We start from the raw sequence: 18,850 nt of genomic DNA on the forward strand, positions 1-18,850 counted from the left end.
AAACCATGGGAGTGAATAAGTTCTCGAAGGGAATGGGTGTAGATGGAGAATAGAACTGAACCTTGAGGGACCCCCACACTTAAGGAGAGGAGGAGCCCACGAAGGAGACTGAGAATGAATGGCCAGAGAGTTATGAGGCGAACCAGGAGAGGACAGAGTCAGTGAAGCCAAGGTTGGAAAACGTTTCCAGGAGAAAGGGGTGGCCCACAGTGTCGAAAGCAGCTGAAAGGTCGAGGAGGATTAGGATGGAGTAGAGGCCGTTGCATTTGGCAAGAAGGAGATCACTGGTGACCTTTGAGAGGGCAGTTTCTGTGAAGTGAAGGGGCTGGAAGCCAGATTGGTGGGAGTCAAAGAGAGAATTGGAGGAGAGGAATTTGAGACAGCAAGTGTAGACAACTCGCTCAAGAATTTTGAAGAGGAATGGTAGGAGGGAAATGGGCGATAAATGGAGGGAGCCTTGAGGTCAAGGGAGGGTTTTTGGAGGATAGGGGAGACATGGTCATCTTTGAAAGCAGTGGGGAAGAAGCCATTGGAGAGCAAACAGTTAAAGATGGCTGTTAGGGAGGGAAGAAGGGAGGGGGCAAGAGTTTTGATAAGGTGTGAAGTAATGGGGTCGGACGGGCAGGTGGAGGGGTTGGCTTTTGAGAGGAGTCAGCAGATCTCCTTTAGAAATACTGCTGTGAAGGATGGGAGAGTTGAAGAGGGGGCTGGAAAGGAGAGGGACTGAGGAGGGGCAGGGGTGATTTTAGGAAGCTCACGCCTGATAGTGGCAATTTTCTTAATAATGCAGGTGGCCAGGTCACTGGGGGCAAGCGATAAGGGAGGCAGGGGAACATAGTAAGTGCTTAAATACCATTTTAAAAAAGGGGGAGGGCAAGGCTAGGGAGGAGCTGGATCAGTAGTTGGGAAGCAGCAGGGCCTAGTGGAATAAACAAAAGCCTGAATCAGGAAACCTGGGTTCTAATCCTGATTTCACCACTTGTCTGCTGAGTTCCTTCACTTCTCTGGCCCTCAGTTTTCTCATCTCTAAAATGAGGGTCATATACCTGTTCTCCTTCCTTAGACCATGAGTCCGGGTGGGAAAAGAACTTTGATCTCAATCAATCAAACCATGTCCATTACTGGACTTTCTCATCACTGTAGGCATCCCTCCCTCTCTCATAAGCCTGTAATCTTACCATTGTTCTCAACTCTCCTCTCTCATTCAATCTGCATATTCAATCTGTCATGGAATCTTGTCAACTCTGCTTTCAGAGAATCTCTAGAATCCATCCAAACTGTTACTCTGCTGATTGAAGCATATATCATTTCCTGCCTTGATTACGGCATAAGTCTCCTTGATGACCTTCCTGCCTCCTGTCTTTCCCATCTCCAGTCCATACTTCACTCTGCTGCTTGGATCATTTTTCTAATAAAACATTCAGTCCAGGTCTCCCCACTACTCAAGAACCTCTAGAGGTTGCTCATCTACTTCAGCATCAAACGCCTTACCATAGGCTTTAAAGCACTCGATCTTCACCCCCTCCTACCTCACCTCACTGATTTTCTACTACAACCCAGCCCACACACTTTGCTCCTCTAATGCCAACCTACTCACTGTACCTTGAGCTCGTCTTTCCTATCACCAATCCCTTGCCCATGTCCTGCCTCTGGCCTGCAACTCCCTCGTGATTCATATTTGGCAGACCGCAACTCTCCTCAACTTCAAAACTCTCCTTTAATCACGTATCCTCCAAGAGGCCTTCCACAACTAAACCCTCATTTCCACTACTTGGTCTCACTTCTGCATCATTTATTCCTTCCCTTCCTCCCCAGCCCCACAGCACTTCTGTACATACCCATCTGTAATCTGTTTTAATGTCTGTCTCCCCCATGGACTGTAAGCAATTTGTGGATAGGGAACATGTTTACCCACTCTGTTGTATTATACTCTCCAAGGTGCTTCGTACAGTGCTGTGCACATAGTAAACACTCAATAAATGCCACTGATTGATTGAGCACTTTCTGTGTTCTGGAGCACTGTACTAGCACTTGAGAGTTGGTAGTCACAATCCCTTCCCACAAGGAGTTTACATTCTAGAGGGAGAGACAAACATAAAAATAAATTAACTCTAGGGGAATGGTAGGGTATAAGGGTATATATGTACATAAGTGCTGCAGGGCTGAGGGTGGGGTGAATATTGATTGTATAAGGGGTATAGTTCCAAGTGTATAGGCAACTTAGAAGAGCTGGTGAGTTGGAGAAATGAGGGCCTAGTCAGGGAAGGACTCTTGGAGAAGTGTATTTACCCTAGTGCTTAGCATACAGTAACTGCTTAACAAACTCCACTATAATAATCAATCAATCAATCAATCATATTTATTGAGCGCTTACTGTGTGCAGAGCACTGTACTAAGCACTTGGGAAGTACAAGTTGGCAACATATAGAGACAGTCCCTACCCAACAGTGGGCTCAAAGTCTAAAAGGGGGAGACAGAGAACAAAACCAAACATACTAACAAAATAAAATGAATAGAATAGATATGTACAGGTAAAATAAATAAATAAATAAATAAATAGAGTAATAAATATGTACAAACATATATACATATACACAGGTGCTGTGGGGAAGGGAAGGAGGTAAGATGGCGGATGGAGAGGGGGACGAGGGGGAGAGGAAGGAAGGGGCTCAGTCTGGGAAGGCCTCCTGGAGGAGGTGAGCTCTCAGTAGGACCTTGAAGGGAGGAAGAGAGCTAGCTTGGCGCATGGGCAGAGGGAGGGCATTCCAGGCCCGGGGGATGACGTGGGCCGGGTGTCGATGGGACAGGCGAGAACGAGGTACGGTGAGGAGATTAGCGGCAGAGGAGTGGAGGGTGCGGGCTGGGCTGTAGAAGGAGAGAAGGGAGGTGAGGTAGGAGGGGGTGAGGTGATGGAGAGCCTTGAAGCCCAGGGTGAGGAGTCTCTGCCTGATGCGCAGATTGATTGGTAGCCACCGGAGATTTATGAGGAGGGGAGTAACATGCCCAGAGCATTTCTGGACAAAGACAATCCAGGCAGCAGCATGAAGTATGGATTGAAGTGGCGAGAGACACGAGGATGGGAGATCAGAGAGCAGGCTGATGCAGTAGTCCAGACGGGATAGGATGAGAGCTTGAACGAGCAGGGTAGCGGTTTGGATGGAGAGGAAAGGGCGGATCTAGGTAATGTTGTGGAGCTGAGACCGGCAGGTTTTGGTGATGGCTTGGATGTGAGGGGTGAATGAGAGAGCGGAGTCGAGGATGACACCAAGGTTGCGGGCTTGTGAGACGGGAAGGATGGTAGTGCCGTCAACAGTGATGGGAAAGTCAGGGAGAGGGCAGGGTTTGGGAGGGAAGACAAGGAGTTCAGTCTTGGACATGTTGAGCTTTAGGTGGCGGGCAGACATCCAGATGGAGATATCCTGAAGACAGGAGGAGATGCGAGCCTGGAGGGAGGGGGAGAGAGCAGGGGCAGAGATGTAGATCTGGGTGTCATCAGCGTAGAGGTGATAGTTGAAACCATGGGAGTGAATGAGGTCACCAAGGGAGTGCGTGTAGATCGAGAACAGAAGGGGACCAAGCACTGAACCTTGGGGAACCCCCACAGTAAGGGGATGGGAGGGGGAGGAGGAGCCTGCAAAAGAGACTGAGAATGAACGACCGGAGAGATAAGAGGAGAACCAGGAGAGGATGGAGTCTGTGAAGCCAAGGTCAGATAGGATGTTGAGGAAAAGGGGGTGGTCCACAGTGTCAAAGGCAGCTGAGAGGTGGAGGAGGATATTAATAATTAGCCATGCCACAGGTTTGGTTTAGGGTCATCCTGGCCATCCTCTGCCTCTGTTCAGGAACTCCCCTACTAGAGAAGCAGCATGGCTCAGTGGAAAGAGCACAGGCTTTGGAGTCAGAGGTCATGGGTTCAAATTCCAGCTCCACCAATTGTCAGCTCTGTGACTTTGGGCAAGTCACTTAACTTCTCTGTGCCTCAGTTCCCTCATCTGTAAAATGGGGATTAAGACTGTGAGCACCATGTGGGACAACCTGATCACCTTGTATCCCCCCAGTGCTTAGAACAGTGTTTTGCCCAGCACTTAGAACAGTGCTTTGCACATAGTAAGTGCTTAACAAATACCATTATTATTATTATTACTCTCTTTCAGATACCAATCCCTCTGAGTTTTTAATTTTTTTATGGTATTTAAGCCCTTACTCAGTGTCGACCACCATTCTAAGCACGGGCGTAGATACAAGTGAATTAGGTTGGACCCAGTCTCTGTCCTGCATGGGGCTCACAGTTTAAATGGAAGAGAGAACAGGAGAACTGAGGCATGGAGAAGCAGTGTGGCTCAGTGGAAAGAGTCTGGGCTTGGGAGTCAGAGGTCATGGGTTCTAATCCCAGCTCCACCTCTTGTCAGCTGTGTGACTTTGGGTCACTTAACTTCTCTGTGCCTCAGTTACCTCATCTGTAAAATGGGGATTAAGACTGTGAGCCCCATGTGGGACAACCTGATTACCTTGTATCCCCCAGTGCTTAGAACAGTGCTTTGAACATAGTAAGTGCCTAACAAATGCCATCATTATTATTAAGTGACTTGCCCAAGGTCACATAGGCTCATGCTCTTTCCACTAATAATAATTGTGGTATTTGTTATGTGCCAGGCACTGTACTAAGCGCTGGGGTAGATACAAGGTAATTGGGTTGGACACAGTCCCTGTCCCACATAGGGCTCACAGTCTTAATCCCCATTTCACAGATGAGGAAACTGAGTCACAGAGAAGTTGTGACTTACCCAAGGTCACAGAGCAGAAAAGCGGCAGAGTCAGGGTTAGAACCCAGGTCCCTCTGACTCCCAGGCCCATGTTCTATCCACTAGACCACACTGCTTCTCCAAAGCCACTGGACAGGAATGGGCCTATGCTGATTAGGATGATGAGCTGGCAGGATCAGGACTAATTTGCAGGAGAAACACTTTTGGGGGTGGGGGGGTGAGTTGACCAGAGAGTAAGGCCTGGAGCTTCCACCTTGGTTCCCTCCAGTGTGTTGCCCTGAGGGTCAAATTCTCCTCACTGAGTCGAGGAGCTCACCGGCGGCGGGAACAGCAGAGTATGGACAAGGACTGCCTGGTCCAGCCTGGCCTCCGTCGTTCCCCACGGCCCCGCCCTCTTTTCCTCCCGTTGGCATAGCCAGCCCACTGGTCTCAGAGCTGTGACCCGAGACTGATACAGCTGGATAAACCCAATGTGAGCCCGTTCCTCCCTACCCCAAACTGGCATCCCGGCAGCAGCTGGAGAAGCCCCGGGGCATTGGTGCTGCCCAGCTAGGGATGGGCAGGACACTAAACATTCCTACAAGTCATGGGCAGCCCCGAGGGAGGTCAGCTGACGCGTCTTAGACCCCACCCCAGTCCTCGTTGCCATGTTCTGCTGCAACAGCTCAGGTAACTTAAGTGGGGCACTGACCTGGCAATCCACTGCCTCCCGTGCACCCCTCTCTCAAAGCCTGAGGTAGGAGATCGTGATCAGTATCTGCCAGCTAAGCCAGCCCCAGTGAGATGAGTTTGAATGACAGCCTCCCCTGGGGAGCAGAGAGCAGGGAAAGGGGTTTCACTGGCTGAGGGGAAGGTCGTTCTTAGAGGTTGAGGAGACTCAGGATGCTTAGCTGATCCTGTCCCCAGTCATTCTGTTTCCCCTGCCTCACCCTTGCCCTACTCCAACAAAGGTGGGCTTGGAGGTGGGGATGGAGGGAGAATAGAGAGCTGGGAACAGGGCTCTCCTCATACACATGCACTTTCGTTGCAGATGTGGGTTAGAAAGAAGCAAGGATCTCCTGACTAAGGGGGGATGGTTTTGGTTTTCACTCAATCAATGATATTTATTGAACATTCAGCACTTGGGAGAGTAAAATAGAGGAAGATACCATCCCTGCCCTCAAAGAGCTGACGGTCTAGTGGAAGAGTTTACAATCTAGTGGATTTGAATGGGACACCTTGGCCTGGCCAAGGTGGCAGGGTGTGTGTGGGGAAGGGTGGGGATGGGGTGGGGGGGAGGCGAGACAAAGAGAGACTGAGACAGACAGAGAGGCCAACTGCGGGTGATAGAAAAGTTTCCCCCAGTGCCTTCCCACACACCAGCCCATTCTAATCCTTTTTGAGCGGACATAATAATAATGATGGCATTAAGCGCTTACTATGTGCAGAGCACTGTTCTAAGCGCTGGGGAAGTTACAAGGTGATCAAGTTGTTCCACGGGGGGGCTCACAGTCTTCATCCCCATTTTACAGATGAGGTAACTGAGGCACAGAGAAGTTAAGTGACTTGCTCAAAGTCACACAGCAGACAAGTGGCGGAGTAGGGATCCGAACCCATGACCTCTGACTTCCAAGCCCGGGCTCTTTCCACTGAGCCATGCTGCTTCTCTAGGGGGCCACTAGGGGGCGCCAGAATCTATGCCAGGGGCCCTCCAGGGCCGCGGAGAGAAGAGGGGCCTGGCTCTAGGGACCTTTCTAGAATTTGAGGAGGAAACAGAGTGAGGGCTGAGTGGGTGGAGGTGTAGGAGGGTGAATACAGTGAAACAATGCACATGGGAGTTGTCAGTCAAAAACTTTATCTCCCAGCATCCCACTCTACCTCTTCCTCCATTCCACTGCCTCCATGTCCCCCAACACTCGCAAGGAGACCAGTTTCCTGGTTCTGAATCAGCACTTTCTAGGAGTGGGGTTTTCCCAGAAAATGCTGTTCCTTGGTGTTTCACTGGAGTCAGGCTGGAGTTTTGGAAGGGTGCTGAAGGGAGGGGGAACAAAGTTTCCAACCCTGGATTATGGTTTCCACAGGGTTTCCTGCTTTCCCTGCTTGGGAATTCCCGGCTGTGAGATTTCCCAATTTGAGGGCTCTCCTTCCTGGACTCGCTGTCCTCTTGAGGTATTGCCAGGGCAAGATCTTCTGGAATCCCAGCATGTGCATGCCCAAGCTCCTGGCCACCTCCCCTCCTTGCCCCCTGGGATGGGAGTGATGGCGGGGGGTGGGGGAAGCATGGGGAGGAGAAGCAGGGACAGGGAGAAGAGGAGGAACGCAAACTCCTGCAGGTTGCTACTTGTGGCAGGTTTGGTGAAAAGCTGGGAGGGTGGAGAGGGAAGCCCTGACCTGTTGGGCTGAATTTCAGAGGTCGCAATTTACATTTGGAAGTGATGGCAACAAACTAGGGGTGGTCACCAAACCAGCCCCAAGGCTGGTAAAGGCAGCAGTGTATGGCCTCAGTCCTGGCATGATCCCCTTGGTTAAGGGGTAAGGTGAATGTTTTCCAGGCTCATAGTGGAGCTGGTTTTGGAGGTGGGGGGTGGGCAGGGAAGGAAATCGACAACTAGAGTCCAAACTTAACGGAGTCAGGTAGGAGGAAGGCCAGAAAAGAACACAGAGAGTGAGGTGAGAAACAGTCAGTCGGTGAGTGACCGAGAGACAGACAGTGAGCAACAGACAGTGAGAGACAGAGGAACACAGTCACATATGCCAACCTACGGAAAATTTAGTTACCAAGAAAATGTTTTCCGTGAGGGGCAGAGAGCAGCTGAAGTCCATGACCGCCACCACCATGGAAGTTTCTGTTGGGGCCATGTCAGGGACAGTGGTGGAAGTGGCAGCATTGGCAGCAGAGGCAGCAAGAAGGTCAGGGAGGCTGTTTCCCCTTTCCTGCTGCTGCCCTTTGCCCCATGCTGGGCTCCCTGCAACTGCCATCATTCTGGTCCAGAGCATCTTTGTGTTCCAGTTAGCCTTGGGGCCAGTTGGGGTGGGAGGAGATGTGAAGGCATCTGTGCAGGTGATACTGAAAGTTGTCGGTGACTGAGGCTGTGAGAAGGGAGGACCTGCCCCGGGAGAGGCTGCATTTGGCTTCCCACCCTTCTTTCTGACCTTGAAATAGTTCCCCTCCAGTCCCTCGCACCCCCAGCCTCATCCCATCAAAGAGAACAGAGGGGTATGTATCTCCTGTCTTTGTTTCCCAGGAAAGGCAGGGTCTCCAGCCCCAAGGCTCCATGGCATTAGCTGGTAAGGGAAGGCTGTGAGCAAAGGAGAGCCCAAAAGATGTCTGAAGGAAGAGTGGGGGAAACAGAGACAGTGAGAGAGCATGTGAGATGGGCACAGCCAGTTCTCAGGGAGAGTCCGTTGCCATCTCTGTGCCAGGTCTTTGAAGACCAGCTTAACCAGCTTAGTTGGGTCTAACCCTGCTTCGAGGCAGGGGCATGGATGAAATGACCTCCAGTGGGCTATTCCAGCCCAGAGAACACTGGGATTGAATTCCTGCTGGTAGTCTGCTCTGGGTCATTCTTGGAAGATGCCACGCTGAAATCCCAGCTGGGCTCTGGCTCCCCGCCTGGGCCCTCTTTCCCATCTCAGGGTAGAGATGGAGGAGGGGCACATACACCCCAGTGAGTCGCAAGGACTGGTCCGGGGCTCTGACTTCCCTGTTGCTGTCAAGACTGCTGGTCTTCTGTCTGAATTAAGGAGAGACAGATTGGGTTTTTGGTCCCTCTCCTGCCACCAGAGGTGATTGTAGAAAATACTGGGTCTGGTTCATCTGGGAAGGGTGGAAGCCCTGCTGATTTGCATAAGATAATGCCCAACCAATCAGAGACAAAGGGGGAATCATCCCCTTGGGCTCTGGGAGGGAGGGGATTGGCCAGTTGGGATGGGTTGGCTCTAACGGAGGGTTTTCTCAGTGTCAGGGTTCCCACTATTGGATGGGCCAGCCCTCCCCTGGCATCTGCACGGTCCTTCCCTAAGGGGCTGGGCGCTGGACCCTCAGCCTAGACGTTGGTCTCCCTCAGCAGGAAGTTGGGAGCCCACAGACCCTCCCCTTCATCCAGCTTCCTCTCCAGCAGCTGTTTGTGGTGTACATCCTTGGGGAGGGAGGTGGGCAGGGTTGGGGCCTTCTTGAACCCCCGGGGCCACTCCTCAGGATCCTAGAGGGAATAAAGAGAAGGGGTCAGGTGAAATTCCTCCTCAGGCTCAGTGATACTCCTTTCTTCATCTCCCGCCTCTCCCCTGCCCCAAGCTGGGGATCTGATAGTGTCCAGGTGCAAACTGCAGTCCTTCCCTTCCTTTCCCTCCCTTTTCCTTTCTCTGTCCCTTTCCCTTTACTCTTTCTTTTTCCCTTCTCCTTCCTTCCCCTCCCCTCCCCTCCTTGATCCCTCCAGCCAAAGGTCACTCCAACCTCTCTAGGGAGCCACTGACATGTGTTTTGGTCCTTTGTGTTCTATTGTTTCTCTCATGTGAGTTTATGTTTATCAGTGTCAGTTATAGGCGAATCCCCCAGCTCCACCCACTGCTGCCCTGCCATGGGGTAACTTGGTCTGGCTGCCGCTCTCTCCAGAGACCACAGGGAAGGTCTGAGTTCCAGGGTCCGAGCTTCTGGCCTGCAGCTGCAGGGCCAGAAAAATGCCCCCAGCTCAACCCCTGGCCCTGCTTATGTCCTAATCAGGGTCAGCCCATCCGATGGCCAAACTGGGGGGACCCGATGGTCAGAGCAGGGACCGGGTGCAGCGCCGGTGGGGATGTGGGGAGGGCAGCCGGCCCCTTTGTGTTCAACAGCAAGTGGTCAGTTTCTGCTGCTGAATTCAGTAACACCATTGCTCTGGTCAGGGCCCCGCCGTGGTGGGGGGCAACGCAGTCCCTCAGTGGTGCCAGGCTCTAATGCTGGTGAGGCAGCTCAGAAGAGGAGAAGAACGGGGAGAGGTAGGAGTATCGAATTCCTTCATGTTGTCGGCAAACCCCTGATGTTGCCGCTGCCATAGCTTCTGTTTCTCCACCATTCGAGGGCAGGACCCTCTCTTTCTCTCTCCCCTGCAGCCCCTTGAAAAGGGCTCCACCACAGCAGGCTCTTGCTCCAGCTCACTTTTGGCACCAGGGCGGGGCGGCTCCCCTCCACCCCCCCCCGCCCCACCTCCACCACTAGCCAGACCTAGAGACCCCTCCCCACTCCTGCCGACTCACCCTGGCCAGCCCATCCTCCAGCATGTTCTTCTCCAGAGGGGCCACGGATGATGTTTGTTTCATGATGTCCCACCAGAGCACCCCTGGCCCTAGGGAGTTTCGCTTGGTGGGGTCTGGGGACAGAAGAAAACAGGCTCTCTGAACCCCAACCAACACTCTCTCCGGCCATCCCAGGGCGTTGGGAAGCTCCCCTAAGGGTCAGGCCCGGACCTCCTCTCCCCAGCACATAGCCATCTCATTTAGGACCGAAAGGGAGAAATGGGCTGAAATTGAAGCAGGAGAGAATGAGATTAGATCGAAGGAAGGACTTTCCAAGTGTCCAAATGATTCACTGGCTAGTACAGTGCACTGCACCAAGTGAGCCCTCAGATGCTATCTCCTCTAGGAAGGTTTTCCTGATGGATCTTTCATCTCCCTATCTATTCTCCCCCACCCCTTTCTGCATCACCTAGACACTTGAATCCATCCCCCCAATCACTTTAGTACTCATTCCATCCTGGCAAACCCTACAGCACTTATATTCATATCCTTATTTTTTGTTGTTTCTTTTAATATGTTAGATTGTTAGCTCCTTGAGGACAGAGATCATGTCTACCAATTCTATTGCATTGTATCTTCCCAAGCGCTTGGTACTGTGCTCTGCACACAGTAAGCACTCAATAAATGCTAATGATTCCTTGATTGCTGCTGCAACTACTTCTACTTCTATTAAAAAGATGACTGAGGAGGACTGTAGGGCCTCCTTCTCTGCAGATTTTTCAAAAGATAGCAGTTTGCCTGGGATAGTTTAGTATCAGTCCTGCCCAGAGGCAGGGGTATGGATAAAATGACCTTTAAAGAGTCTTTCGAGCCTGGGGCCAAGCAGGGGACCCTGTTACCTGTCAGGTAGCTGATGAGGATGCCCACCACCACTGTAGTTAAGGTGCCCAGGGCTCCGAAGTATAGGTAGGAGATAGCATAGACGGTGTCGGCGATGGCTGGTCTGTGGAAATTTGGGGGGGGGGGGGAGGGCGGAAAGGGAAGTGATGGTGTTAGTGTGACATCATCAGAGGTCACCACGGGACCTGGGGACCCCAACTCTTTATGCCTAGGGAACAGTGACAGGCAGAAGGTCACAGGGCCTTGGAGACAGGTGGCAAAGACTGAAGAGTTCAAATGGAAAAGCCCGGCTCTGCCACTGGCTTACTGTGTGACCTTGGGCAAGTCGCTTAATCTCTCTGAGCCCCAGTTTCCTCATCTGTAAAATGGAGATCCCTGCTCTCCCTCCCTCTTAAATTATGAGCCCTAGGTGGGACAGGGGCTGTGTTTGGTCTGATTATCTTGTATCCACCCTGGCGCAAAGCAGAGTGCTTGGCACAAAGTGAACTTTTAATAAATACCACAATTTACTTACAGAAGTGGCCAAGGTCCCACATGGGTGGGGACCAAACTGGTAATAGAGCCCTGAAGTCTGGCCCCTCAGAGATCTCACGCCTCAAACTGGCCCAGAACAAGTCCATTCTGGGTTTCTGTCCTGTCACTTGGAAAGGCTTTCCACTGGGATGGCCACAGCCAAGGGGTTGGTCGGGGGAGTTGGGGAGAGGCCACCCTATTTGGCCCATTTACTACAGGCTTTTCATTGCAGTGTGCCTGTGTATCTATATGTGTTGTTGTGTACCTGCATAGACACATATATAGGAAACAGCCCTCTCTTTGGTAACCAGTGACTTCCTTCTTGCAAAATCCAATGGCCTCTACTCCATCCTATTCCTCCTCGACCTCTCAGCTGCCTTTGACACTAGGGACCACACCCTTCTCCTAGAAACATTATTCAACCTTGGCTTCACTGATACTGTCCTCTCATGGTTCTCCTCCTAGCTCTCTGGCCGCTCATTCTCAGTCTCTTTCATGGACTTTTCTCTGCCTCCCACTCGCTAACTGTGGGGTTCCCTCAAGCCTCACTTCTAGGTCCCCTTCTATTCTCCATCTACATCCACTCCCTTGGCGAACCCATTCACTCCCATGGCTTCAACAACAATCTCTATAAGGGTGATTCCCAACTCTACCTCTCCAGCCCTGACCTCTCTCCTTCACTGCAGGTTCATATTTCCTCCTGCCTTCAGGACATCTCTACTTGGATGTCCTGCCAACACCTCAAACTTAATATGTCTAAAATAGAACTCCTTCATCTTCCCACCCAAATCCTGCTCTCCCCGTGACTTTCCCATCACTGTAGACAGTACCACCATCTTACTGTCTCACAAGCCTTGGCATTATCCTTGACACGTCTCTCTCATTCAACCCACACATTCAGTCTGTCACGAATTCCTGTCGATTCTACCTTAACAACCTCCCTAGAATCTGACCTTTCCAAACTGCTACCACGCTGATCCGAAAACTAATCATTTCCCACCTTGACGACTGCATTAGTATCCTCGCTGACCTCCTTGCCTCCCGTCTCTTCACTCCAGTTCATACTTCACTCTGCTCACCCGAATCATTAAAAAAAATTCAGCCCATATCTCTCCACTCCTCAATAACCTCTAATGGTTGCCCATCCACCTCCGCATCAAACAGAAACTCCTCACCATCGGCTTTAAAGCACTTAATCATCTCACCCCCTCCTCCCATATCTCACTGATCTCCTACTACAATCCAGGATGCTCACTCCACTCCTGTACTGCCAACCTACTCACTGAACCTCGATCTCATCTATCTCGCCAATGACTCTTCGCCCATGTACTCCCTCTAGCTTGAAACTCCCTCCCCCTTCATAAAGAACACATCACCACTGTCCACCACCTTTAAAGCCTTATTGAAATCTCATCTCCTTCAAGAGGCCTTCCCTGTCTAAGCCCTCATTTCCCCTACTTTCTCTACCTTCTGCATCACCTATGCACTTAGATCTGTACTCTTTAAGCACCTGATATTCACCCCATCTTCAGTCTCACAGCACTTATGACCATATCCTTACACTATGTGTTTCCCCTTTCTGTAATTTATTTTAATTTCTGTCTTCCCTTCGAGACTGTGACTTTGTGGGCAAGAATTTACTGTACTGTACTTTCCCAAATGCTTAGTACAGTGTTCTGGACACAGTGAGTCCATTGATGGATTGACTGCATAGAGAAGCATGGTGGCCTAGTGGATAGAGCCCGGGCCTGGGAGTCAGAAGGACCTGTGCTCTAATCCCAACTCCAGATACAAGTATCTTCTAGACTGTGAGCCCGTTGTTGGGTAGGGACCATCTCTATACATTGCCGACTTGTACTTCCCAAGCGCGTAGTACAGTGCTCTGCACACAGTAAGTGCTCAATAAATACGACTGAATGAATGAACTCCACCGCTTGTCTGCTGTGTGAGTTTAGGCAAGCCACTTAACTTCTCTGTGCCTCAATTCTCTTGTCTGTAAAATGGGGATTAAGACTATGAGCCCTATAAGAGACAGGGACTGTGTCCAACATAATTATTCTGTATCTACCCCAGTGCCTTAGAACACAGTAAGCTCTTAACAAATACCATTATTATTATTATTGTTATTATGTCTATTTATGTATATGTGTACATGTATGTCTGTGCATATACCTAAGTGGGTATGGATTTCTGTATGTATGTACATGTGCATGGGAGTGCATGTGTGTGACATCTACCCCACGGAGGCCTCACCCCCGCTAGGCTCGTCCTGTCCCTCTGTTTATATTCTGACCCTCTGGCGCCAGAGTCTTTCAGACTGGGGATGCTGAAGGATCCAGGCAGAGGTGGAAGAAGGGCTGGAAGGCTGGGCCCCTGGCTGCATGCCCTAGTCCATTCTTGGTCCACCTGACCCCTGTCGGACCTTCTCGGGCCAGTCAGCCCTGTCTCTAGACAGTGGGATCCCCCACCCCATGACCTCACCTGTCTGCGGGGGTGGAGGTGTTCCGTGGCGGCAGCGGGCCCAGGACGATGGTGCTGTTGAGCACCCCTTCGCTGGCATTATACAGTGGGCACAGGTCCCCAAAGGTGGGCAGCACCCCCATGGTGTCCGGGCTGGGTGGGTACAGGGTGCCACCCACTGCCACCCAGAAAGACAGAAAAAACCCGGTTCCTAGGCCGGAGAAGACACCCTGGAAGCAGAAATGTGAGGGGGTGGTGGGGTTGGAGGGTAGAGAAAGGGCCTTGCTGTCACCCATTTGCCTCTCCCATATGGTGTCTCCCCTTTGGTGGCCCCCAACCAAACTGGGCTTCTGGGCCCTGCAGCTCGAACTGTGTGTATTGGGTGGCCAGTACATGCTGTGCAACTAATGGGGAAAAAACTCCCTCTTCCCAACCAGTTTCTGGGAGCTGAACAAAGCCAGTTAACCTTCCTTACAGTCCTAAGTCCCACTCCAATCTGCCAGAAGAATCCAGGTGGGATGGGATGGGACGAGGGGATGGGATGGGATGAGGGTGGAGGGAACAGGACTAGGGGGGAGGGGACAGGGCCAGAGGGGGAGCACTTACAGTCGTGTTACAGATGGGAACAAACATTCCTAGGATGAAAGCGCCAAGCAATGGGCCACTGATCACCCCCATGACGGTGAATGAGCCCTGGACAGCGGAGAGAAGAGGGTCAAGGCAGTCAACCCTAGCCCCTTCACCCTACCCACCAGTAAGAAGTTGGGATGGCCTCTCAGTTCAGACTTGGAGATAGGGGTAGGATGGGGGGAGGGGGGCTGACCTGCAGCACCCCTCCTCCAAGAAGCGAAGACAGAGCAGCGACTGTGATGCAGGAGGAGCCATAGATGAGCGCTGGAACACAGAGAAATCTGGTCAACTTCCAGGAAATATGCATGCTAGGCAAGGTCAGGGTGAATGGGGTCTTGGAAGTGTGAGGACCAGGGCATTGGGCTCTCTCCCCCAGTCTGTCAACTGAGGCCTTGAGAGGGTTAAGGCATCGGTGGGTGGGTGGGGTGGGGGTGGTGTGTGTGTGTGTGTGCGCACATGCATACATAGCTTATGTAGATATATCACCTGGATGGAGGAGAAGCCCCCGATTTAACTTGTCCCTAATTCTGTTGTATTTTAAGTGCATAATAAGTGCTAAATAAATGCCATTGATTGATTGATTGATTGATTGATTGATTGATTGATTAACTCTGCCCTCTCCTTCGCCCAGCAACATCATTTCTCCATCCTTGTTGATTCCATTGCCCATTGCCTTTGCCAGTTGACACCCATGCCCATCATCCCCGTCAGCTCTTCCGTACATTCAACTCCCTTCTCAGGCTCCCGGTTCCTTCCCCTCTTCCTTCTCTCACCCCCAACGACCTGGCCTCCTACTTCATTAATAAAATTAAATCCATCAGGTCCGACCTCCCCAAAGTCACTCCCCCCACTTCTCCAACCCCCCGGCTCTCAACACTCTCTGCTACTTTCCCATCCTTCCCAGCAGTATCCTCAGAGGAGCTCTCCTCCCTCCTCTTAAGTGCTACTCTGGCCACCTGTGCTTCTGACCCCATTCCCTCTCATCTCATGAAATCTCTCACTCCATCCCTTCTCCCCTCCTTAACTTCCATCTTCAACCACTCACTCTCCACTGGTTCCTTCCCCTCTGCCTTCAAACATGCCCATGTTTCTCCCATCATAAAAAAGCCCTCTCTTAACCCCACCTCACCCTCTAATAATCGCCCCATCTCCCTCCTACCATTCCTTTCCAAACTCCTTGAACGAGTCCTCTACACGTGCTGCCCATTCCTCAACACCAACTCTCTCCTCTCCTCCGGTCTCAGCTCCGCAACATTGCCAAGATCCGCCCTTTCCTCTCCATCCAAACCGCTACCCTGCTCGTTCAAGCTCTCATCCTATCCCGTCTGGACTACTGCATCAGCCTTCTCTCTGATCTCCCATACTCGTGTCTCTCCCCACTTCAATCCATACTTCATGCTGCTGCCCAGATTATCTTCGTCCAGAAATGCTCTGGGCATGTTACTCCCCTCCTCAAAAATCTCCAGTGGCTACCAATCAATCTGCGCATCAGGCAGAAACTCCTCACCCTCGGCTTCAAGGCTCTCCATCACCTCGCCCCCCTCCTACCTCACCTCCCTTCTCTCCTTCTACAGCCCAGCCCGCACCCTCCGCTCCTCTGCCGCTAATCTCCTCACCGTGCCTCGTTCTCGCCTGTCCTGCCATCGACCCCCAGCTCACGTCATCCCCCCTGGCCTGGAATGCCCTCCCTCTGCCCATCTGCCAAGCTAGCTCTCTTCCTCCCTTCAAGGTCCTACTGAGAGCTCACCTCCTCCAGGAGGCCTTCCCAGACTGAGCCCCCTCCTTCCTCTCTCCTTCGTCCCCCTCTCCATCCCCCCATCTAACCTCCTTCCCTTCCCCACAGCACCTGTATATATGTTTGTACATATTTATTACTCTATTTATTTATTTTACTTGTACATATCTATTCTATTTATTTTATTTTGTTAATATGCTTGGTTTTGTTCTCTGTCTCCCCCTTCTAGACTGTGAGCCCATTGTTGGGTAGGGACTGTCTCTATATGTTGCCAACTTGTACTTCCCAAGCGCTTAGTACAGTGCTCTGCACGCAGTAAGTGCTCAATAAATACGATTGATTGATTGATTGACCCCCTCCAGTCTGGCTTCCATCCCCTACATTCCACGGAAACTGCCCTCTCAAAGGTCACCAATGACCTCCTGCTTGCCAAATCCAACAGCTCATACTCTATCCTAATCCTCCTCGACCTCTCAGCTGCCTTCGACACTGTGGACCACCCCCTTCTCCTCAACACGCTACCCAACCTTGGCTTCACAGACTCCGTTCTCTCCTGGTTCTCCTCTTTTCTCTCCGGTCGTTCATTCTCAGTCTCTTTTGCAGGCTCCTCCCCCCGCCCATCCCCTTACTGTGGGGGTTCCCCAAGGTTCAGTTCTCGGTCCCCTTCTGTTCTGGATCTACACTCACTCCCTTGGTGAACTCATTCGCTCCCACGGCTTCAACTATCATCTCTACGCTGATGACACCCAAATCTACATCTCTGCCCCTGCTCTCTCCCCCTCCCTCCAGGTTCACATCTCCTCCCGCCTTCAGGACATCTCCATCTGGATGTTTGCCCGCCACCTAAAACTCAACATGTCCAAGACTTAACTCCTTGTCTTCCCTCCCAAACCCTGCCCTTTCCCTGACTTTCCCATCACTGTTGACGGCACTACCATCCTTCCCATCTCACATGCCCGCAACCTTGGTGTCATCCTCGACTCCGCTCTCTCATTCACCCCTCACATCCAAGCCATCACCAAAACCTGCCGGTCTCAGCTCCGCAACATTGCCAAGATCTGCCCTTTCCTCTCCATCCAAACCGCTACCCTGCTCGTTCAAGCTCTCATCCTATCCCGTCTGGACTACTGCCTCAGCCTCCTCTCTGATCTCCCATCCTCGTGTCTCTCCCCACATCATGCCGCTGCCCGGATTGTCTTTGTTCAGAAATGCTCTGGGCATGTTACTCCCCTCCTCATAAATCTCCAGTGGCTACCAATCAATCTGCACATCAGGCAGAAACTCCTCACCCTCGGCTTCAAGGCTCTCCATCACCTCGCCCCCTCCTACCTCACCTCCCTTCTCTCCTTCTACAGCCCACCCCGCACCCTCCGCTCCTCTGCTGCTAATCTCCTCACCGTGCCTCGTTCTCGCCTGTCCCGCTGTCGACCCCCGGCCCACGTCATCCCCCTGGCCTGGAATGCCCTCCCTCTGCCCATCCGCCAAGCTAGCTCTCTTCCTCCCTTCAAGGTCCTACTGAGAGCTCACCTCCTCCAGGAGGCCTTCCCAGACTGAGCCCCTTCCTTCCTCTCTCCCTCGTCCCCCTCTCCATCCCCCCGTCTTACCTCCTTCCCTTCCCCACAGCACCTGTATATATGCATATATGTTTGTACATATTTATTACTCTATTTATTTTACTTGTACATATCTATTCTATTGATTTTATTTTGTTAATATGTTTGGTTTTGTTCTCTGTCTCCCCCTTCTAGACTGTGAGCCCACTGTTGGGTAGGGACTGTCTCTATATGTTGCCAACTTGTACTTCCCAAGCACTTAGTACAGTGCTCTGCACACAGTAAGCGCTCAATAAATATGATTGATTGATTAACTCCCTACTCAAACCCCTTGTCCCACAGCTTCCCCATCTCTTGCTCCTCATGACCTGGCTACCTACTTTATTGAGAAAATTGAAACCATCAGGTGTGATCTCCCTAATATCCCCCCTGCTTCTCTCCAGTCCCTCCCTTCTCCTGCCCCATTCTTCAACTCTCCCACCTTTCCCAGCACTACGCCAAGTAACCTCCTCTCAAAATACACCCCCTCCACCTGCACCTCCAACCGGATCCCTTCATATTTTATCAAAACACTTCCTCCCTCCCTTCTTCCTTTCCTGACTGCTATCTTCAACTGTTCACTCTCCAGTGGCTTCTTCCCCGCTGTTTTCAAACATACTCATGTCTCCTCTCCTAAAAAAACCCCCTTCTTGACCCAAGGCTCCCATCGCCCCATTTCTGCTCCTACCATTCCTTTCCAAACGCCTTGAGCGAGTTGTCTTCACCCGCTGCCTCCACTTCCTCTCCTCCAATTCTCTCCTTGACCCCCCCCCCCCCCCAATCTGGCTTCGGCCCCTTCACTCCACAGAAACTGCCCTTTCCAAGGTCACCAATGAGCTTCTTGCCAAATCCAATGGCCTCTACTCCATCCTAATCCTTCTTGACCTCTCAGTTATCTTCATCACTGGCGACCACCCATTCTCCTGGAAACATTATCCAACCTCGGCTTCAATGACATTGTCCTATCCTGGTTCTCCTTCTATCTCTCTGGCTGCTCATTCTCATTCTCTTTTGAGGGCACCTCCTCTGTTTCCCACCCCCTAACTGTGTTGGGGGGGGTCCCTCAA

At 51.6% G+C, this 18,850-nt stretch overlaps 1 protein-coding gene across 1 annotated transcript in view; it reads right to left on the reverse strand.

Annotated features, from left to right (window-relative positions):
- Nucleotides 1-8,788: 8,788 nt before the first annotated feature.
- SLC5A5 (solute carrier family 5 member 5) overlaps nucleotides 8,789-18,850 on the reverse strand; it is a 33,207-nt gene continuing 23,145 nt past the window's right edge. Inside the window, exons 13-18 of the mRNA XM_038771809.1 lie at nucleotides 14,650-14,720; nucleotides 14,433-14,519; nucleotides 13,848-14,056; nucleotides 10,853-10,956; nucleotides 9,975-10,087; nucleotides 8,789-8,944 (exon numbers count right to left, since the gene is read on the reverse strand). Coding sequence (XP_038627737.1) covers nucleotides 8,789-8,944; nucleotides 9,975-10,087; nucleotides 10,853-10,956; nucleotides 13,848-14,056; nucleotides 14,433-14,519; nucleotides 14,650-14,720 — 740 coding nt within the window. The remainder of the gene's footprint in view (nucleotides 8,945-9,974; nucleotides 10,088-10,852; nucleotides 10,957-13,847; nucleotides 14,057-14,432; nucleotides 14,520-14,649; nucleotides 14,721-18,850) is intronic.

Source organism: Tachyglossus aculeatus, chromosome X1 (genome assembly GCF_015852505.1).
Source record: "Tachyglossus aculeatus isolate mTacAcu1 chromosome X1, mTacAcu1.pri, whole genome shotgun sequence".
In the NCBI taxonomy this organism is placed as follows: domain Eukaryota; kingdom Metazoa; phylum Chordata; class Mammalia; order Monotremata; family Tachyglossidae; genus Tachyglossus; species Tachyglossus aculeatus.